General features: G+C 42.6%; 1 protein-coding gene across 7 annotated transcripts in view; it reads left to right on the top strand.

Moving 5' to 3' along the window:
• STOX2 (storkhead box 2) overlaps nucleotides 1-23385 on the top strand; it is a 197572-nt gene that overhangs the window by 137598 nt on the left and 36589 nt on the right. The window contains exon 1 of one of the 7 annotated variants that reach the window (XM_070364377.1): nucleotides 23013-23181. The exons of the other annotated variants lie outside the window; for them this stretch is intronic. Within the exon in view, the coding sequence (XP_070220478.1) occupies nucleotides 23157-23181 (25 nt within the window). The 5' untranslated portion in view covers nucleotides 23013-23156. Of the gene's footprint in view, nucleotides 1-23012; nucleotides 23182-23385 lie in introns of those variants that run through there. 7 annotated transcript variants of the gene reach the window in all.

Here is a 23385-nt window from a genome sequence, read left to right as displayed (position 1 = left end):
TTAATTAGCCAAGTGAGTGGTGAAAAGGGAAAGTAATATAACAAGCCTCGGTGAGCAGCTGGGATGTGTTGCCATGACGACAAGTTCAGCAGGCTGCCAGCGAGCATGTCAATGGGTAATATTGGGAGAGGGCTTTGAAACAGTGCCTGCGAGCCACAATGTGATTGGTCACGCCTCTGTTGTCTTTGTGTGAACCAGGGGATGCTGGGTAAGACCTACAGTGAATGCTCAGCTTGTCTCAAGGCTGCAATGAGGTAATGCTTCTGAATCTTTGGGGATTATGAGCTCCTGCCTCCAAAAGACTGCAGTCTCCAGTGTTTTCATTCCTATTTGCCTTAATGACCGACTATACCATGTTAAGAAGTTTTACAGCTGCTTTTATTCATCCTTTTGTACATGCATGTGTGTATTATAGATAACACGTGTGTATGTTGCATATAGAATCTCAAGCGTATTCTAAAAAAAAGAGATAACCCTCCATATTAGTCATTCCGCTTAGACTCAACATTTCTTTTGATTGCTGGCATCAGTGGCAATACCTATTGATGGATAAATGATGTATTAAGGTGCATTTATGTTGGGTAAGCAAACTCGTTCATTTCTAGAGACTATTTTGGCGTTGATTACTTTCTGAAGTCTTTTATTTATTTTAAGTCTTTTAATAGATGTAAAGGGGGTTGTACAGAGTGTTGGCTTTGCTTGGTCAGGAGGTGTATAGTTCATTTTAGATTCCTTGAAATTAGTTGGTTTGTACCCTAGTATATCTGATACAGTTTTTTTTTTTTCTTTACTAATTGAAAGTAACATCTGACTGCTCCACAGTTATATGCTGAATAATGGTTTGACAGTTGAAACTTAAAGCTGTAAAGGGGAGCTCTATTTACAGATGCAAAGATTTAGAAATGTTTATGGCCGGCTTGTGAAACAAATACAGCAAGGTGCTGGTCTCACAGACACGTGAGCTACAATCCTAAGCCCTGATTCTGGTCCTCAATGATATGTGACTTGGATTCTCGCCAGGGTTTTTTCGGGTGGTTAGAGAGACTGTTTTGGGGTTTTTTTTAAAATCACATTCATAAACAGTAACCTAGTGCCCTGGAGAGGTTAGGGCAGCACCTCCCAAGGCTGTTAGTATAACCTGGAGAAGCCGAGTGGATGACCTGATCCAGCGCATCACAGATGGAAAGGTGGTGAGCCGGCTGCTGGACTGAGCTGTCGTATTGCCACCCTGTTGTATTTACCTCACAAAGAGTTCATAAAAATTTATAAGCCTTTAAATGGATAAAAAAAAAAAAAAGAGTAAAAACCTTAACGGTAACAAATGGTTTCTGCTGCTCCTGCATAATGCAGTGAACTCTGCCAGCTCCCTCGCTTTATTTGAGGTCAGGCCACGGGCATGTGGTTGAAACCCGATGATCCTCCAGCCGCACCGTCACCATTCACGGAATCCGAGTTAGGATCTGGTCTTGCTGCAAACCGCGCTTGCTTGCGTCTTTCCAAGCTTTTAAAGTCTGCTTCATTTTACTCCTCTGGATGGTTTCTGTTTAGAAGTAAAGTAAACAAGGGCTTATACACAGAGCCAAGGATAAATAAATGTGAAGAGTGTATCTAGGTTTTAAATAATTGGGTTCAAAATACTTGTGGCACCAATAGAATCTTGGGTTGTGACTTTTTGCCAACATGTTGATTCTGTCTCGTGGCTCAAACGCTGCAGCTGAGCAGCCTGCCTTTACACCTTAGATGGGGAGGCCCTGGACAGGTGCTGGAGTCTTTGTCTAAAACAAAGCAGAATGCAGTGACCCCGTGAAGTGTGCAAGAAAAATCCACCTGTTGATAAACAGCCACTTTTTCTCTTATGAAAAATTTGATGTTTCCTTTCCTTCATTTCTTTGGGGTTACATTACTTAAGCAGCTGCAAATCTCAGGCATGCCTTGCTAATTGAAACTGTTTTTTAAATTCATTAATGATTCAGAGTTTTCAGAGAATTGGATACTTTGGAATATGGTCTGGTTGTGACTGGCAGGATTTGTTACCCCGTGTTATCTTGCAGGCTGTGAGAGATCCATACTTTAAAATTCGGAAATCATATTTATTCATCCTTTAGGAGAAGGTATCTTTCTTTTGTGGATTGTATGCTAATTTGGTTCCCTTCATCAAGTAATAAAATTCGAATTTCTTATTTAGGGGATTTTGTGTGTGTCTCTGTGGATCAGATTATGATATTGTGAAACCTTCGTTATTAAGTCACGTTAGAGCATTTCACGTGCAAAATTACCATGTTAATTTAACAATGAAATGAAAAGTCAAGAAACTTGCCATTTAATTTACTGTCTCACAAGCTTTTTGCTAGTTTGGAAAGCCCTCTTGAAGAGGAGGAATGGCAAGTTGCACCTAGCATGAGTCCTTATATCCTGTGACAGGCTCCACAGTAAATGACTTCTGATGGGTGTGAAGCCTGATGCTTTGAGATTAATGGCAGATACAGCATTGCAGGGCCTCCCTTGCATCGCTAATGTTATCAAATGAAGCTAGTGGCTTAGCCAAGGGCTTTGCTCAAAAGGAACATGTGATTGATAATACTGATGGTTTGTAAAGTTTTCAAAAATATGATCCTTTGGGGAAATCCAGAGGGAAAAATATGTTTTTAGATAGTTTGAGGGACTCGAGGTTTAAAAATACTTTCCTTTAAAAATCCACACTTTACAAACGCTTAACATGCCTATCATATTTAGAGAATGGGATTTATTGAACACTGGAAGTGCAAGTTTTGGCAGGAAAAACAAAGAAGGAGAATAAATTAGGGCCTCTGCCGGGCAGGATATCAAAAGTCTTAGGGTTTGGATTTAGACAAAATCCTAATTGTTCGGCTTTCTTTCAGTGTGACTTTTGGTTACTTATCCTCTCTAAGTTGATCCTTCTCGCTTGTCTGCTGGTCACAAAAGTCACTGCCTCCCAGAGGTCAGAAGGAGGGGACCCATATACACACCCAGATCTTTATTCTAAGGGAAGTTCTTTCAAATAGAAACATGAGGAGGTAGTAACTCTTATCCTCAGTTGAGAAAAACCATGGTCTCTGTTCTTATGGACTTTATTATGACATCAGGAAGTTGCATTTGTACAACACTTACCTTCATTAATCAAGTGCCATTAAAGTAATGGTTGTAACTGACACAATTTCTTGTAAAGGGAACTCAGTGTTACATGTTGATTTCATCCATTTAGAAATGTTATGTTCTTTCTAATATGATAAAAATAAAACCTTAGCAATTCACAGCATGCTAATTTGATATGTTAAAAATTGAAACATGGGCTAGTATGAAAAGTACTTCTCCTCCGTTCATGAAGAGAGGGTTTTCTAGTTGAGTTAACAGCACTGGAAGAGGGAGCAGCACTCAAGGGAGAGGATCTGCTTTAGAGAATAAACTTTGCAAGTCACTTCAGTTCTTCAGATGGATTATTAATTAATATTCAAAGGTCATGTCTAGAAAGGACAACTTTTCAGGCCTTTAGGATATAGAGTCTCCTTTATGATGGTTAATTTACCTATTTGTATGATTTTCATATGTCAAATCCTTTTGTATTTGGAGCTCTTACTGTTTGCCCACATGATAAAGTTGTATGTAATATCTAATGGTATAATGGTGGAGTAGCAAATGCTGCCTTTATGAATTACTGTATGTGTATCTTGGCATCCTTGAGTAGATTATTTACTTGGAGCTGGACAGTTGTTGCTTAGTTGGTAAGTCGTATCCGACACTTTTCTGACCCTATGGACTGTAGCCCTCCAGGCTCCTCTGTCCATGGGCTTTCCCAAGCAAGAATACTGGAGGGAGTGGGTTGCCATTTTCTTCTCCAGGGAATATTCCTGACCCAGGGATTGAACCCAGGTCTCCTGCATTGCAGGTGGATTCTTTTTACCACTGAGCCACCTGGAAAAGGCTGCCTTTATCAATTACTGTATGTTTCTCTTGGCATCCATGAGTTGGTCATTTACTTGGTGAACAGTACCATATCTGTATTTTCCTCTTGTTCTCATAATGCCTGGTCTAGTGCTAAGTATGAAGTAGGTGCTGTTACATTTACTTTTTCAAGTTGTTAAAAAAATTGATGGGTTTTTATGTCAAAAGTTGCTCTTTTTTAATGAAGGTATAGTTGATTTACAATATTGTGTTAATTTCTGCTGTACAGCAGAGTGATTCAGTTATGCATAAATATACATTCTTTTTTATGTTCTTTTCCATTATGGTTTATCACAGGATATTGAATATAGCTCCCTGTGCTATGCAGTAGGACCTTGTTACTTATCCATTCTATGTATACGAGTTCGTTTCCGCTAACCCCAAACGCCCACTCCACCCCTCTGCCGCCCTGGCAATCACATGTCTGTTTTCTATGTCTGTTTCTGTTTCATAACTATGATCAAATATGTGTCATATTTTAAACTCCACGTATAAGTGGTATCATATGGTATTTGTCTTTCTCTTTCTGACTTACTTCACTCAGTATGACACTCTTTAGGCCCATCCGTGTTGCTACAAATGACATTATTTCATCCCTTTTTATAGCTGAGTAGTATTTCATTGTATATATGTACCACATCTTCCTTATCTGTTCATCTGTTGACAGACATTTCAGTTCAGTTCAGTCACTCAGTCGTGTCCATTTAGGCTGTTGGAAAAGTGACTCTTGACTTCAGTCACAGGAAATGGAAGGGATCTCTGAAACCTTAGCTGTGTGTTCTGTTGAATTTCCTTATTAGCAACAGTTCTCATCTCTACCTAGTTCCTCCTTCAGTCAACGCACCAGCCTTCTGTTCCCGAAATGTGAAGTTTCAGTGTGAAAGGAAGTATTATGGTTGAATTAAATATAAGCAGTTATACCATGTATAGGAATTTTTCATCTACACACTGCTCTTGTAAGCTTTGACATTTTCTTGGGAAGAGGGGATATGGAGGTGTAGAGGTTTGGAATACTGGACAAAACCCCATTTGAATCTTGGTTGTACCGCTTGCTTCCTGGAGACCAAGAACAGATTACTTAGTCTTAGCTCTTTAAATGAAGATTATCCCTGCATCACAGGGTTGTATTGGTTATGTTTACCTGCATAAAGTACCTGCTACGTTGTCCCTGCTATGTAGAAGCTGCTCAATAAATGCCAGTACACTTTATATCCTGTTGGCATTTTGTTGCTCCAGTGACCAAATTCTTTTGGCCTTCCTGGGCTATCTTCCCTGCTGGGATAGGAGAAAAAATGATTTGTTGTTGTTGTTCAACTCTGATCTGTTATTCTAGAGGGATATCTTTCTGATATGATAAGAAAATTTTATCAGTTGTGTTGATGTTAACATCCTTGGTTTTATCCACTTGAAATCAGGGATGTCATTGATATCAGTGTATTTAGAGTCTTTGATATTGATAACATCCCTACGTTCAAGCGTATGAAACCAGACATGCTAGATAAATGCAGGAACATCAGACAGGAAGTGCATTCTGGCGCCCAAGTGTATTTAGGGTGGGTGGAAGAAACCCGCAAAGATGGTTTTCTGGCGGTTCAGTGAGGCAGAGATCTGGCTAACAGCAAAGCAGGAGAGAAGTGGTAGGTTTAGACACATCCAGACAGTGAGTAGACTGACGCTCTTTAGGTTATGGAGCTGGTGAGGGATGGTCAGTGACCAGAAAACAGGTCACGGTCACGTGTCTGCACTGATGCCAGTGCTATAATCTGGACTAGGAGACCCCAGGGTTTATGGACATGTTGAGTTTGGACATGTTGAGTTTGAGGCACTGGGGCCATGGAGTTGTCCGGTGAGGACAGAGGAGAGAGAGATGAGTCAGGAGGCTAGGGAAGGTTTTAGGACCAAAGAGAGAGGGCTGGCCCCCATCAGCTCTGTGGAGCTGAGGGTTACAGCCAGGGAGGGATCGTGGGTGGCGTCCCCTCACAGTGGGGTAGCGAGGGCAGAGAGGAGGATGAAGGTTGGCGCCCTGGCGAGCCCTCCTTTCTAGAAGCAGCCAAAGGAAACTCAGACCCTAGACATGAATTTAGAGTCCAGATTTCCCTTTAATGATTTACACATGACTGGTTTCCCCCAAAGAAATTGATAAGTCCACTGTTTGGAACTGCAAAGCCAAAGCTGGAACGAACCACCGTCATCTAAGTCAGCTCTTCTGCGTTTGACTGACAGACTGATGGGTCTCGTGAGTCCATCGGCGACCTCACCGTTTCATCATGCTGCACCCCTTGCAGGAACCCTGTCTCTCTAGAAGCTGTGCTCAGCAGAGGTTGTGTGCTCAAGCCAAACCACACAGTTCGGTTCATGAAATAAAAGGATTACAGATGGCTGTGGAGGATGGAAGACGCTAAACACTAACATTGAAACACAGAATTAAAAATAGTCGTTGGCCATCTTCAACGTGAGCACATAAGTTTATCATTAGAGGGGATGACCTAGGATATGTGGAAATTGTGACTTAGTCTGCTAAGTACTTCTGAGAGCTATTAAAAGAAGCAGATTGTTCCTTTGTCGAATTTTGCTTAAAACCTTTCCCTTTCTGTTGATATAACTGTATCAGTATCATAGTTATTATGACTGTCATTAAAGCTGTTTATTGACTGGGTCCCTAGGGGTTACCCAGCTCTCCTAGATTTCATGCATAACTTGGAGATAATAGGATTTATTTCAAAAGATGCTTGTGACAGATAAATGAAAAGGGATATATATGTAAAGCCTCCTTGATAATGCTTGGTACCTATGGACTCTCAATAAAATATAGATTAATGGGCTTCCCTGATAGCTCATTATGTAAAGAATCCACCTGCCATGCAGGAGACCCCAGTTCGATTCCTGGGTCGGGAAGATCCTCTGGAGAAGAAAATGGCAACCACTCCAGTATTCTTACCTGGAGAATCCCATGGACAGAGGAACCTTGTGGGCTACAGTCTGTGGGGTCATAAGAGTTGGACACAACTTAGAGACTAAACCACCACCACCACACATAAATACCTTTCCTCTTAAGCCTCTCTCCCACCCACCCCCAACCCACTCCTCTGGGTCATAGAGCTCTTTCTAATGGAGCCATTGCATGGTATCCCCCTGGGAGGAGAACATTAGAGTTTGAGGGTCAAGTTATTTATGGCTGGGGGTATAATTGTTGAGAGGTCATGTCTGAGAGTTTTATTTTTGGTACAATTTTTTGAGTTGATAGAGGGCAGAAGCTTCTCAGGCTCAGATAGGAACCAGTTGGAGTGGCACGCTTCTGGGGACCCCAAAAGCCAAGCGTGCTAAGTCACTTCAGTCGTATTCGACTCTTGGCACCCCCATGGACTGTAGCCTCTCAGGCTCCTCTGTCCATAAGATTCTCGAGGCAAGAATACTGGCGTGGATTGCCACGCCCTCCTCCAGGGGAATCTTCCCGACCCAGGGATCGAACCTGCATCTCTTGTGTCTCCTGTATTGGCAGGTGGGTTCTTTATCACTAGCGCCACCTAGGAAGCCCCCAGATACCAAGAGTTTGAAGTAGCAGTAGGAGGACTGGACATACTTGAGTGAAAACCTCAGGCCACACCTCTCTCCCGTCTCAGCTGCGTGGCCTCTACCAGGGCTGAGTGCGGGGTCTTTGAAGAACCCACTACTCCTCTCTGTGTGCTAGAGATGAAAGAGAGGGATCGGGGGGAGCGGGGCGGAAGCAGGGCAATAATTGCATCTGATGCTAATGATCTGCTTTGTGGACAGCATCCACGTCTCGTTTCTCCCGGTCCCTCTGACACGGAAGACCAAGCTCATTAGTCCTTGTGCCAGAGCGTGGACTTGGCGAACCAGAGCACGGCACCCACGTCCATCACTTGAGCTTGCTCGTTAGTGAGTCTAAAGCAAATATTGTGCCAAAGAGGCCAGGCCCACCAAAAAGGAAGTCCGTTCTAGTTGACATGTCTGTCTGCTGTTCTCACGGAGGTGGGTAGGGGGAGCTATTTGGTACGTTGGCCGATAGATGAGCTGAAATGGTACCTTTTTGAGGCTGAAATTTTTGTGTCATCAAAGTTCTGGTGTGATTTGGGGGAAAAAAAAAGTTTGAAGAAATAGTGACCAAACGTTTTTAAATTTGCTAAAGACATAAACTTTCAGATTCAAGAAGGCTAACATCCTAAACAGGATAAATGGAAAGAAACCTATGTTCAGATATATTGTAAACTGCTAAAAACTAAAAAAAGAAAAACGAAAGCATTTAGAGAAAAACAACACGTACTAGAACAACAAGGAGAAAAGACTGGAGATTTTTCATTTGAAACCACAAAGCCCAGAATGAAGTGGACTATTATTTTGAAAATACCCAGTGATATCCTTCAGATATGAAGGTAAAGTAATGACATGTTCAGTTAAAAGAAAACCAAAGCATTCACTTCCAGAAGACCTGGTCTGAATGAAATGGTGAAGGACAGGAAATAATACCAGAGGGAGGGACTTCCCTGGTGGTCCAGTGTTTAAGACTTTGTCTTCCAATGCAGAGGGTGTGGCTTTGATCCCTGGTTGGGGAGCTTAAGATCCCACATGCCTCATGGCCAAGAAAAAAAAAATACCAGAGGAAAACTTGAAACATCAGGAATGACAGAAAAGCAATAATGGCAAATATTTGGGTAAATGTAGTTATAACCAGTCTTAAGTTCTTTAAAATATATATGATGATGGAAAACAGATACAGGTACTGATGGAGTTTTCACTATGTATAGACGTAATACATATGGCAACTATGACATATAAAGAGAGAAGGGTAAAGAAACCAGTGTGGTGGTAAGGTTGGTCACCTGAAGTGGTAAAATATTAAATCTAAGTAGATTTTGAAGTTAAGTATGTGTATGGAAAGCTTTTTGCCTTTTCATACTGTCCATGGGATTCTCTGGGGCTTTCCTGGTGGCTCAGACTGTAAAGAATCTGCCTGCAGTGCAGGAGACCCAGGTTCAATCCCTGGGTTGGGAAGATTCTCCTGGAGAAGGGAATGGCAACCCACTCCAGTATTCTTGCCTGGAGAATTCCATAAACAGGTTACACAGTCCGTGAGATCACAAAGAGTCAGACGTGACTTATTGACTGGATAACAACAACGGAAAAAGTGTAAAACAATAAATAAAAATATTATACAAAGAAATATAGTAAAAGCTCAACAGATAGAATAGTTACATGATTATTTAACTATTAATAAACACTATTAAAAACGTTCACTGCATCAAATATAAATAGTATAAACTACCAAATAAATAGCAGAAATTGTTAGAATGGGTTTTTAAAAAAATGACCAAAGGCTACTTTGCCTACAAGTAACTGACTCATTGGAAAAGACCCTGATGCTGGGAAAGATTGAAGGCGGGAGGAAAAGGGGATGACAGAGGATGAGATGGTTGGATGGCATCACCAACTCGATGGACATGAGTTTGAGTAGGCTCCAGGAATTGGTAGTGGACAGGGAAGCCTGGCATGTTGCAGTCCCTGGGGTCGCAAAGAGTTGGACATGACTGAGCGACTGAACTGAATGGAATATATTTTAAATATAATGACATGAATAGGTTAAAAGGTTAAAAGATATACCATGAAAATATTAATAAAAATACAATAAATAAATAGAAGTGAATATTACATGGAATGGATTAATCAGATTAATCCAGGTTAGTTAAAAGAAAGAAAGCTGGAGTGAACCTATCAATGTCAGAAAAAGTAGACTTTAGAGCAAGGAAAATTACCACACATAAAGAACATTGCAAAAAAATGAATGGATAAATTCACCAATATGCCATTAAAAAGTATATGTTCCTCATATACCATATACAAACATCAATTCAAACTGGAATAAAGGTTTAAATGTAAGATCTGAAGCTACAAAACTCTTAGAGGAAAAACAAAGGCAAAGCTTTATGATGTTGGTCTTAGGCAGTGATTGTCATTGAATGATTTCAGTGATTATGGTTAGAAATTATACCCAGTGCACAGACAACAAAAGCGAAGTTAAACAAGTAGGACTATACTGAAACTAAAAAGCTCTGCACAGCGAAAGAAACAATCAACTAAATTAAAAGGCAGGCAACCCACAGAACAGGAGGAAATATTTGTAAACCACATACATGTCTGATAAGGAGTTAATTTCCAAAATATGTGAGGAACTCCTATAATTTAATAGACAAAGAAACAAGTAGTAACTGAACAACTGAAGGCTTGAATAGACATTTCTCCAAAGAAAATATACAAATAGCCCACAGGTATATGGACAGATGCTCAACATCACTGGTCATCAGAAAATCCAAGTAAAAACCACAATAAGATATCACCTCATACCTGTTGGGATAGCTATTTTCAGAAAAGCAAAAACATTGGCAAGGATTGGAGAAGTTGCAAATCTTGTACACTGTTGGTGGGAATGTAAGATGATGCAGCTGCTATGGAAAACAGTGTGAATTTTCCTCAAAAAATTAAAAACAGAACTACCGTATGAGCCAAAAATCCCACTTCTGAGTTTTTATCCAAAGGAACTTAAAGCAGAATCTTGAAAAGATATTGGCACTCCCGTGTTCCTTGCAACATTATTCACAGCAGGCAAGATATATGGAACAATCGAAGTGTCCATCAGCAGATGAGTGGATAAAGAAAATGTGGTACTTACATACAGTGGAATATTATTCAGCCTTATTTAAATAAGAAAGAAATTGTGCAATATGCAACAACATAGATGAACCAGAAGGACATTATGCTAAGTGAAATAAGCCAGTCACAGAAGGATGAATACTGCAGGATTTCACTTACATAAATTACTTAAAATAGTCAAAGTCTGGGGCTTCCCTGGTAGGCCAGTGGTTAAGAATCTGCCTGGTAATGCAGGGGACACCGGTTTGATTCCTGGTCTGGGAAGATCCCTTATGCTCTGGGGGAACTAAGCCCGTGTGCCACAACTACTGAGCCCATGCGTGGCAGCTGCTGAAGCTTGAATGCCCACTCTCCACAGGAGAAGCCACTGTGACGAGAAGCCTGCACACTGTAAGTGGACAGGAGCCCCGGCTCACCGCAGCTAGAGAACGCCCCTGTGCAGCAGTGAAGGCCCATTTCAGTCAAAAACACATAAATTAATAAAAATAAAAGACAATAGTCAAAGTTGTGAAGGCAGGCAATAGAGCGGTGGTTGCCAGGGGCTCGAGGAATGGGGAAATGGGGGTGTGAAATTTCAGTAACGCAGGATGAGTAAATGCTAGAGACTTCATGTACGACTTTGTGCCTATAGAAAACAATACTGTATCGTACACTATCGTTCCCTTTAAATCTGTTAAGAGAATGATTTCATGTTAAGTGTTCTCATCAAAATAATTTTTTTTTTTTTAAAGAGTACATTACATGTGTATAGACCTAACAACAGAGATTCGGGGTAAATGGGACAAAATAAAACTGAAAGGAGAAATGGATGGTTATAGTTGGGAATTCAGCCATTCTCTCAGTAATTGATTGGACAAGTAAATAGAAAAGCAGGAAGGATATAGAAAAATTGAACAATACCATTAGGCAACTAAGATCTACCTGACATTTATAAGGTGTTCTTCCTCAAAATAGCAAAATATACATTCCTTTCAAATCCTCAGAGAGCATTCACAAAGATAGCTGATATCCTGAGACATAAAAGGAAACCTAAGAGAAGTTAAAAGAATTTAAATAATTCAAAGTATGTTATTTTATCATAATGGAATTCAACAAGAAATCTATAACAGAAAGATAACTGATAAGTATCCCAATACTAGGAAATTAAACCATGTACTTTGAAGTAATCTGTAGGCCAGAGAGGAAGTCTCAGGGAAAATAGAAGGTGTTTTGAGGTGAACAAAAATAAAAATATATCACAATTCCTGTGAAGCACACAAAGCAGGGCTCAGCAGGAAATAAAAAGACTAAATGCTTGTGTTCAAAAAGAAAAGAAGAGCTATAATGAACAATCTAAGCTTTCGCTAAAGGAACTAGAAAAAGAAGAGCAAAGTGAATCTAAAGCAAGCAGAAGGAAAGACATAAATAAAGAGTAGATATCAATGAACTGGAAAACAAAACTAATGGAGAAAACCAGTGAAGTCAAAAGCTGGTTCTTTAAAAATAGCAATAAAATTGATAAACTTCTAGCCAGATGAACAAACAAATAAGCCACACATTGTCAATAGGAGGCATGAAAGAGGATATATCGCTGCAGACCCCACAGACATTGAAAGTATGAGAAGCAACTGCTAGAGACAGCTCTATGCACTTAAATTTAGCAACTGGATGAAATGGAAAGAAATGTTCTTTCTAAAAGAAAGAATACCCTTTCAGAACTCAGTCAGGAAGAAATAAATGACCTGAATGGTCCTGTAGCCTTTTAACTGTTTGTTTACTCTTGGCTAAGCCTAGTCTTCATTGCGGGGTGCAGGCTTTCTCTAGCTGCAGCGAGTGGGGTCTTCTCTTGTTTCGGAGCACGGCTTTAGGTGCGCGGGCATCAGTAGTTACGGCATGTAGGCTCGTAGTTATGGTGCACAGGCTTGGCTGCCTCATGGCTTGTGGAATCCTCCCAGACCAGGGATTGAACCCGTGTCCCCTGCATTGGCAGGTGGTTTCCCAACCACTGGACCACCTGGGAACTTCAGTCCTGTATCCTTTAAATACGTTTAATTTATAGTTAAAATTTTTACCCGCCCCCCTGAAACCAAAACCCCGAAACAGGTTCAGGTAGAATTCTGAAGAATTCTACCTGACATTTATGGGGAAATACCACCAATTCTACATGGTCTTTCCCTAAAAATAGAGGAGGAGGCAAAACTCCATAGCTCATTTTATTAAACCAGCATTATCTTTATGCCAAAACTAGACAAAGATAGTATAATAAAACTGCAGACCAGTGTGCCTCATAAACATAGATGGGAAAATCCTCCACAAAATATTAGCAAATTGAATCCAGCAGTTTATAAAAATGATAAACCACGACCAGGTTGGGAATAGCCCTGGAATACAAGACATTTGAAAATCAATCAGTGTAATCCACCCTATTAACAGACTAAAGAAGAAAAATTATTGGATAATATCAATTGATTCAGAAAAAGCAGTTGAAATTCAGTATCCATTCCTGATGAAAAACACCTAATCTAAGAATAGCAGGCAACTACATTAACCTGATAAAAACAAAACTGCACTAAAATCATTCTTAATAGAGAAAGAGAATACTTTCCCCTTAAGTCTGGGAACAAAAGCAATATCCTATTCAGCATTTTGCTGGAATTCCTAAAAAAATTCCTTAAAAAAAAAAAAAAAAGAAGGTGGGTTAGTGGTAAAGAACCTGCCTGCCAATGCAGGAGATATAAGAGAGGCTGGTTCAATCCCTGGGTCAGTAAGATCCCCTGGAGGAGGGCATGGCAACCCACTCCAGTGTTCTTGCCTGGAGAATCCCATGGACAGAGAAGCCTGGTGGGCTACAGTCTATGGGGTCACAAAAGAATTGGACATGACTGAGCACACATAAACACTTTATTAATAAAAGTGTGTGATCTAACTTCTATGAGACTGTACGGAGATAACCCTAAGAGTTGAGGTCAGTAAAAGAGGTTAGAGGAAACAAGAAGTTTGTGATAATGAACCCAATAATGTTTTTTTTTTTTTTTTCAGTCAAAAACTATTGATCATTTTAAGGGCTGAAACTACTATTTTCAACCACTGTTGGGGTTCCTCCATATACAGTCTGAACCCTGTTCTCATTCTAGGAATAGGGATTGAGGACCCATTAGCAGTCAGCCCAGGGCATACTGACGGAGAAGGCAATGGCACCCCACCCAGTACTCTTGCCTGGAAAATCCCATGGACGGAGGAGCCTGGTAGGCTGCAGTCCATGGGGTCACTGTGAGTCGGACACGACTGAGTGACTTCACTTTCATTTTTCACTTTCATGCATTGGAGAAGGAAGTGGCAACCCACTCCAGTGTTCTTGCCTGGAGAATCCCAGGGACGGGGGAGCCTGGTGGGCTGCCGTCTCTGGGGTCGCACAGAGTCGGACACGACTTAGCAGCAGCAGCAGCAGGGCATACTGAAATATCAGGAAAGCAGTCTATGGAAAGACTCAAGTTATCTGAAGCCTGGGTTGGTTTAGCGGCTCACCCCTTCTGATGGGTCCTATGGGAGCCAATAGGAAATACGCATATAACCGAGCATGCGGAGCTCAGCTGCGTGAGGGGAAGGTTTGGCCGGCGTTCCTTCACTTGCCCGGCATCTGGACCTGGTTTCGGTCATTTTCCCCTCCTATTCGTGGATTTCGTGGGGAAGTGTGGTGATGCCTTCTTTTCATGTGTGTTTACGTTTCATTCCTCAGTTAATTGGAAGCACCTTGAGGTCAGAGGTTAGTTCTGCGGATATGTCTCCTTTGAAAAAATATGGCAGCTTTTGCGACTTTGATATTTTTTCCCCTGATTCCATCTTACAGAGAAGGAAGGATAACTCAGTCGTAATTAAATAACCCAGTGATAAAGTAATTCAGTTTTCCGCTCTTTGACCTTCTAACTAATTCCAGTGAAAAGAGCTCTAGGACTCAATAATGGTATCTCTTTAAAGCAACAGAAACGCTGAGGATAACTTTGAAAGCTAATTGGGAGATAGCCTTTCAGGTTATTTTCAAGTGTAGTTGTTGCTTCTCAAATTGGAGGCATAGTTGCCTCCAGGGACCAGGACCCTCACTGAAGGTTTCCACAACTTCAACATCATTGTGGACAGTCTTCCTAGAGGGTCAGTTCACCTGTACATTTGGGGAAGTAATGTTGAATGGTGTTCAATGGATAACAGTTTTTATAATTTTTAGACAAAAGCAGTCTATTAGAGAGTATAATCCATAGCTTGTATGAATTTCAGGGAGACTTCAAGACAGAATGATTTTTTTCCTGCGTTTTGAAAACCTTTCTGGGCATCCCATCACTCCTGTACAATGGAAAATACGATGTAGAAATGTCTGAGATGCATTCAGGTGCATTAGAAATGAAAAGTCTACAAATCCAAATGCTGTTGTAATAAAAGAAAAAGCATAATTTTGAGAAGGGTAACTTCTCATTTTCCCCTTGCTTCTCCATAGTTTTCTTACCAGTCAAGACATCATATTTCAACTCTTGTCTTCTAAACAGAAGACTCACGGGCTCTCAGGTTTTCTCACTTTATCTTTTTCTTAATCTTTTCTCACTCTTATCTTTTTCCTTCTTGCCTTCTTTGGACATCGATGAGAAGAACTGCGGGCAGAAAAACAATCCATCCTACAGTGCAGTATGGAAAATTGCACATCTGCCTCCTTAATTTATAGTGTCATATCCAGAGTGATCTGGAGAAGCCTTAGAATTTAATTTTCTTTGAATAAATTGTACAGGATGTTGTGGAATAAGAGAGAGATGTCCGCATCGAGGCTCAGGTGGTCCAGATACTAATCCTAACTTTACTACCAACTCTGTGTGACCTTGGGCAAGTCATCCTCCCCACTTGAACTCTAGGGTTACCTGTAGTCAAATGATTATGTACTAGATGACTTTCTGTCTTCTCCAGCTCGAAAATGCCATTATTCTGTGTTCCTGATGCTGGGAAAGATTGAAGGCAAAAGGAGAAGAGGGCGGCAGAGGGTGAGATGATTGGATGGCATTACCGACTCAATGGCTGTGAGTTTGAGCAAACTCCAGGAGATAGTGAAGGACAGGGAAGCCTGGCATGCTGCTGTCCGTGGGGTCACAAAGAATCGGATATGACTTAGTGACTGAATAGACAAAGAATCCTATGAGAAGTGACTGATCCAGAGGCGTTTGAGAATTGTAAGTTATGTATATTAGCCACGCTCTTCACCTTGTGTGGATACTGGTGCTCGCTAACACTTGTAGGGATACCAAGTGTATTTGTTCTTTAAATATTTAGTTTCCTTGCCTGTACTGTGCTGCATCAAATCCAACTTTAATTGAAATTGTTTCTTCTTCCCTAATAAAAAGGCACATAACTTAGTAAACCCAGGGCTATAAAGGCTTTGAAAACTTTGGAGCGTTCTGTTTCTGAAACCACTTTCGCTGAGATTTTAATTTGTGCCTGTTCCCCAGCTTTCATCCAACCAGCAAAGTCTGAGCTCTTATCAGTGCCCAGAGGATTTTGTCTCGAGGGTTCTGTCTTTTCCCTTTATTTCTCAGCTTGAGCTATTGTTTTACCCTGGACTCTGCTCCAGACTGTAGAGCAGACCATAGCACATACAGGTGGGTAGATTCTGGGCAAGTGGTGTTAGGTACACAGTACTTCTAGCAATGCGTTTCTGACGGTGTTCTAATGTTTCCCACTGGCTGTTTTGGACAGGTCCTTCTGTGGAACAGGGAAGTATGCCTCCAAGCCCTCTTTGCATCTTATTTGGCCTCTCATCACAGGCTCTTCCCTTGTTTCAGGAATGAATTATCTTCTCTCTTTGGACGCATCCCATACCCTGTTGCCAGAGTAACCTAAACTTTTCAGCATCAGTAGCATCACTCACCTGTATAAACCTTTAATGACTTTCACTTAGAATTTCATGTTCTTCACAATCTTACCTAGCCTGACCCACCGTTCAGGTTCATCTCTACCCGTCTCCTCCATGAATCTTCCTGTGCCAGCCACGCTAGATAGTCCATCGGCTGTGCTCCAAAACCTCCTGGACGCTCTACTTCACGTCATCACCCTGCACACTGCTTCACTCCTTGGAAAGGCATCTTTGACTTTTCTCTTCCTCCCCCCATCCTTACCCATCTTGCAAGTCCCTTAACTGCTGCCTCCTTCCTGAAGCACTGGCCAGTGGCCACTGTGCTTCCTTGCCATCTTTCTCCTGTATCAGAAATAACCATCTTTCTTTGTTCTCGTGGTACTCTGTCCCTCTTTGCCTTGAATGGCTCAGACGTTGGTGCAAAGCTGTGAGGAGAGGATCTGTAACTTCTTCAGCTTTGTACTGACCTCAGTGACAAGCAGAGAGGCTTACACGTTGTATTTCATAAATGTTTGAGACATTGTATTTCATAAATGACTGTTGAGTTAATTACATTGAATGAGGGTAGGTTTAATATAGTATTGCTATAGACTAGCATTTGGACTGGGAGTGTGGAACTGGCGGATGTAAACTGTTATATGTAGGACAGATAAACAACAAGCTCCAACTGTATAGCACAGGGCACTCTAGTCGATAGCCTATGGTAAACCATAATGGAAAAGAACATTTAAAAAGAATGTCTATATGTGTATAATTGAGTCACTTTGCCGTACAGCAAAGGTTGGCACAAAACTGTAAGTCAACTGAACTTCAATTTTAGAAAAAGAATGTGTCTGTAAAAAAAACAGAGCATGCAAAAACCCTTCTTTTCACAGAGCTCATGTTCTCCCTGATGGTAGCCCTTTCCCCGTTGTCCAGATTCTAGGATGAGCTGGCCCCTCCCTTGAAGCCATTCCTGACTGTGGCAGCCCAGGTTCTTTCTCCCAGATTTTTATAAAAAATTTATTTAAGTGGAGGCTAATTACTTTACAATATTGTAATGTGTTTTTGCCATACATTACATGAATCAGCCATGGGTGTACATGTGTCCCCCATCCTGAACCCCCCTCCCACCTCCTTCCCGTCCCATCCCTCAGGGTCATCCCAGTGCACCAGTGCTGAGCACCCTGTCTCATGCATTGAACCTGGACTGGCAATCTGTTTCACATATGGTAATATACATGTTTCAATGCTTTTCTCTCAAATCATCCCACCCTCGCCTTCTCCCACAGAGTCCAGATGGAATGGATAAGAAAGCTGTGGTACATGTACACAATGGAATATTACTCAGCTATTAAAAAGAATGCATTTGAATCAGTTCTAATGAGGTGGATGAAACTGGAGCCTACTATACAGAGTGAAGTAAGTCAGAAAGAAAAACACCAGTATAGTATATTAACACATGTATATGGAATTTAGAAAGATGGTAACAATGACCTTATATGAGAGACAGCAAAAGAGACACAGATCTCCCAGATTTTCAGAGCCACCCGTTGGCTTCCTGTTCCTCCCTTTGGAACACACTGTTGTATTCTTGGTATTTTTTATATCTTAGCTCCTCGAGTGCACTAGAAGCCTCTTGAGAGTGGAGACCATGTCATCTGTTCATGAAAAAGTTTGTGCACCATGTAAATATTCAGTACATGTGTGCATGCTAAGTCACTTCAGTTGTGTCCGACTCTCTGCGACCTCATGGACTGTAGCCCACCAGGCTCCTCTGTCCATGGGATTCTTTCTCCTGGCAGGAATACTGGAGTGGGTTGCCATTTCCTTCTCCAGTAAGTGTCTTTGATTTGAGAACATCCGGTGCTCTCTGCTTTATCAAGTACAGTCGCCATAAGACCACGCTCTGCCGTTAGTCATCAGTGTTTTTGAAGGATCCTGAATGAGTCAGGACTGGTGATGCTACGTAAGCCTCTGCTGAGGAACCAGTCACATGCCCAGCGAAGCCTCTGCCCACACCTCATCCACCAAGGAAATCACCTATGTGATATTCCATATGATGTTTGTAAATCATTCCTGTAACACCGAAGCTGTTATTCAAAGGATCAAGAGGCAGAGGAGAAGGAGCACTAATTATGTCTGCAGGCGATACTCGCATTCGTCTCTCCATCAGAGACTGGCACACGAGACAGCAGAGTGCCTTGACTTCGCATTAGCCTCAACTCTTTGTTTCTGAGTTGAGGCGAATGCATGTTCATCATAAACTCATCTTCTTACTAGTAGGACTACAGAGTGAGCTTGTGGTTGTGGTTTTGGTAGGTCAGTTACACTCCTTTGCATGGCCATTCGGTAATAGTCTGCGGCTGAGGCTGGAACACACTCCATCAGGGGCTGGAATACTGAGCAGAGGCAACCGCTGCTAAAGGGACCCAGCCCAGGGGCCTCACTCTGCTGGTCTCCTGTGCTGATGAGGTGAGCTGGCTTCCCTTTAAAGGTAAAAATTTAAGGATTAAAAAAAAAATTTGTTTCCAGTGGTTATTTTATTATAATAGTTGAGAGGCAGACTCCAAGGCCTCCTGCCCCAGGTTCAGCTCTAGTCTCTGCACTTAATCAGTTGTGGAAGCTTGAAGAAGGCAATTAATCTTTTTTTTTAAATGGTGATTATAGAGACTTCCCTGGTGGTCCAGTGGTTAAGACTCCAAGCTTCCAATGCAAGGGTCATGGGTTTGATCTCTGATTCGGGAACTTAGATTCCGCATGCCTAAAGATGAGGCCAAAAAAAAATTTTTTTTAAAGAATGCACTAGAAAATAAAGTTTAAAGAATGGCAATAACAACAATATTTATCTTCCCAAAAAAGGGATATATGTATATGTGTGGCTGATTCACTCTGCTGCACAGCAGAAACTAACACAACATTGTAAAGCAACTATTTGCCAATAAAAAAGGTGGAAAGTATTATTAAAAAGATTAATAAAGATTCACAATCTAAAATTTTTTTTTTTTTAATATCAGTACTTACCTTATTGGGTCCTTGTAAAGTTTGGATGAATATCTATACACGGGCAGAGTAGGCCCACATAGAGATGGAAATATACATGTTTGGTATTAGAAAATCTGAATATATTTTTAGTTGTAATTTTCCGTCCCTTTTCTTTGAACGTCTGTTGTTGTTTTTTTCTTTATGCATTTATTCAACCTTGTTTGTGTCATAGAGGAAACTTGAGTTTTTAGCTGTCAAGAGGTGGTCCAGTGTCTCGAACTTCTTCCCAAGATGCTCTTAAATGGCCAGAGGTCACAATATCTCATTTAGATCTTAACTTTTACTCAGTACGTCATCGCCTTCTTAAGTGCAGGGTTTATTTATTAGGCATGGCTTTGAGCCTTATGGGCTTCCTTGGTGACTTAGACAGTAGAGAATCTGCCTGAAATTCGGGAGACCTGGATTTGATCCCTGGGTCAGGAAAATCCCCTGGAGAAGGGAATGGCAACCCACTGCAGTATTCTTGCTTGGAGAATCCCATGGACTGAGGAGCCTTGTGGGCTACAGTCCTTGGGATCACAGAGTCGGACACGACTAAGCGACTAACACGACACTTTTGGACCTTATAATGATCAGACTGTGCCTAAGAGGAATGGGCTGAGTTAGATGGATTTTGGTGGATTTATAACGACCACCAGCAGAACCAAGCTCAGAGACAGTTGAGTAAAGGTGACCTCCTTGGTGGTGGTGGGTTTCAGGCTGAGTCATTGTCACGGATAGAGCCCAGGGCACATGTCCAATGAGGGGAATTAATACCTCCTGGAAGGGAAAATTGCCATCAGACTATTTCTGATGTCTACAGCATCATTGATGAGGTTTTCTTTTCTTTTCTTTTTTTTTAATTGGGTCAATGAGACCTCATTTAATCACAGATAATGTAGAAAAGTTCTCTGGGGGTTGACAGTATGACAATAGCCGAAAGCCTACCACTGTCTCAGACCAAGTGTATATAGAGTCCAGAGTGGGGGAGTTGAGGGTGCCACGGGGAGACACGGCTAAAGTCTACCTGAGTCTTCATACAGTTTTACAGGGAGATTGACATGCCCGAGTGGGAGCAAAGGCAGGAGCCATGAGGGCAGAGAGTTTGCGAGGGATCCGCTGGAAGAAGGAGCTGAAGAAGCTTTGTTTAACCATGTTGGGATCACAAGTACCAGTGGATCCATAAATGTACATAGAGTGTGTGTACTTACCTATGGTATCCCAGACGGTGGGCAGTGAGCGAGGAGATGGCTTGGAATGTAGGGATGGGATTATTATTTGTAGCCATTGGATGAGTTGTCAGACAGATTTCTACACTGTTTAGTTTTCCGAGAGCAGGATGGGAACTGCTATGTGGGGTTACAGAACTCAGTTGGTGGGAAAACCTTCACCAGAGGATGTGAATGACTTGGACTGGCTGAGCTCTGTGGAAAGAGGTCCTTGAAGATGGGCTAGGTGATTCCCTGGTGGTCCAGTGGTTAGGACTCTGCGCTTCCACTGCAGGGGTGTGGGTTCCATCCCTGTTGGGGAACTAAGATCCCGCATGCCATGGAGCCGAGCCAAAAAATAAATAAATAGAAAATTTAAAGACAGGCTAAATCACAGGAGTGAAGAGATGACGTGATGCTCTTGAGGCTTTAGCCTGGTGATCTTTCTAACTCAGAGCTGCGGGATAGTCTTACTGAGAGATGCATGACATTTTTGTACTTCCCAACTCCAGTGCTTCATCCTTATTGTCGGTTAGCTACTGGAGAGGATGGGGGAGAATTTGGGGTGCAGGCATCCTTGGCTACCCAAATCTACTTCCTTTCCGAGTAGGGGATAATTTATCTTTATCAGCATCATTTCTGAGCGGAGCTAGTGAGAGGTGCCTGCCTGGGTATTATTTTGTTTGGAGGAATTAACACACCCTCGTTCACGTCGCTCTTAATTATTCCGTTCCTCTTGGACTCCATTTTTCTCTGGTTTTAACGTGATGGTCAGCGTTCCTCTCCTCCCCTCTCTTCCTCTCCTCCCCACTCCCACCCTCTTTCCGTCTCCAGCCATCTCTGTGTCGTTTCTTGTAAATAGAGATGAATCATTCTTCTCCACGGTCCTGTCTAAATGAGTTCTTCCGCGTGTATGTGTGTCTGTGGGTGTGTAAATACAGTGTGCACACGTGCCTGTGCCTGAGGGGCTCGGCGGTGGGGCTCATCCGCGCGTGTGGTGCGGTACAGACAGTGCAGTGAAAACGGTATATTTTGGCACAGATCTGGAAGGGATCGTGTGTGTGTGTGTGTGTGTGTGTGTGTGTGTGTGTGTACGCGCGCCTTCCGGATCTGAGGCACAGCGATTCTTAAAAGGAAAAGAGAAAAAGCAGAGAGAGCAGCGCTGTAAAAGAAATCGTATGCACTCATCCCACCCCGTGCAATTCCGGTGGTGGTGGGAGCCGGGGGGCTCCGCACGCCGGGAACGAGCTCTTGACACAGTGACCTCATTCCCCACTCCGCCCTCCTGGCGGCGGAAGCCGCGCCGGCTCCCCGGCCGCCTCTGCTGCAAGGCCGCTGGCGCCGCGTCCGGAATGATGCGACCCGGGCTTGCGAGGACTTGCCCGGCAACTGGAATTTATGACAAAAGAGCTCGCTGCAGCTAAACTTTGATCCAGGGTACGGGGTCGCACTGCCTGTTACACACAGGAGGAAGACACGTCCTTCTCTGCCATGAAAAGCCAGCCTTAAAAAAAAAAAAAAAAAAGGACCCCCCCCCCAAAAAAAAAAAAGCGCGCATGTGTCAGATTTATAATTACGAACTGGTGAGTATACGTTGCCAGATCAATGTTCATGTGTGCGTGTTTTCTCCAAGTCCGGAGGCATCTGCCCTTTTTCCTGTTTTTATGATGAAAAGATCTGCATTGGTGCTCATTGCATGGTAGGGGGCCCGGGCCACCCTTGGAGAGGACCATGTGCCCCTGGCGGCCCCCAGCCCCCCGAGGGGGCGCGGCGGGGGGTGCGATCCCAGCCCCAAAGTCTCTGCACCAGCACAGACAAAGGAGCCCATACTGACAGTCGGAGGCTGTAGCTTTTCTTGGAGTGATGACTCATTTCGGCTCACAAAGGATTCTGGGCAGGGTAGTGAGGAGTCAGGTTGGCTGATCCACGCCTGTGACTTCACTTTGCAGAGGACAGGCAGCAGAGGAGACACTGCCGATTCCCAAGGCACTGCAGTGGGCTGTCGGCTCAGGGCCCCCAGGGGCCAGTGATGGACAGGGTTGGGCATGGGCTGGGATGCCAGCTGTTGGGGTGAACAGGAGGGGAGAAGGGGAAAGAAGATTATTTTTTCCCCCTAAAATCATGACTGGTAAAAGTCCATTCATAAAGCCTTTTCAAGGTGCTTTTGGTGCCAAGCTTTTGAACTGAACTTGTGCCAGTATCTCCAGACCTGAATTGTCAGAAGAGCTGAGAGTTCTTTTTTCAAGTAGATGTACTCAGGTAAAGTACCAGATCCCTGTGGGGTCCATGGGCCCTCAGTAGCCCTTCTGAGATGCTCATTTAGAATATTATGACTGGAAAGTTTACTCTCTCTTCTTATTCCAGATTCTAGGACGTCCGTTTCTGTTACTGGCTCCTTTTTGTGCCTGAATGCTAACCCCTAGCATGCACCAGGCTTTAGCGCCAAAGCTACCTGGGGGATGGAGCCAGTCCAGAAAGGGCCAGGTAGGTCTCCCCTCGTTTTCTTTCAAGAGTGGTTGTGTGCAAAGAAATACGGTCAAATGTCTGCAGCCCCTTGGATAAGGGTGTCCTATCCCCTGAAATGTGATCTTGCTGTGATAATCCCTCTGCAATCTCAGTCTTAGGCAGGAGAGGTGCCCCGTGGAGGTGACCGCGAGATGCCACCTCCGTAGCCTGATGCATCTCAGC

Source organism: Bos mutus, chromosome 27 (genome assembly GCF_027580195.1).
Source record: "Bos mutus isolate GX-2022 chromosome 27, NWIPB_WYAK_1.1, whole genome shotgun sequence".
Classification (NCBI taxonomy): domain Eukaryota; kingdom Metazoa; phylum Chordata; class Mammalia; order Artiodactyla; family Bovidae; genus Bos; species Bos mutus.
The sequence above is the reverse complement of the archived record's forward strand: the minus strand, read 5'-3'. Positions and strand labels throughout refer to the sequence as shown.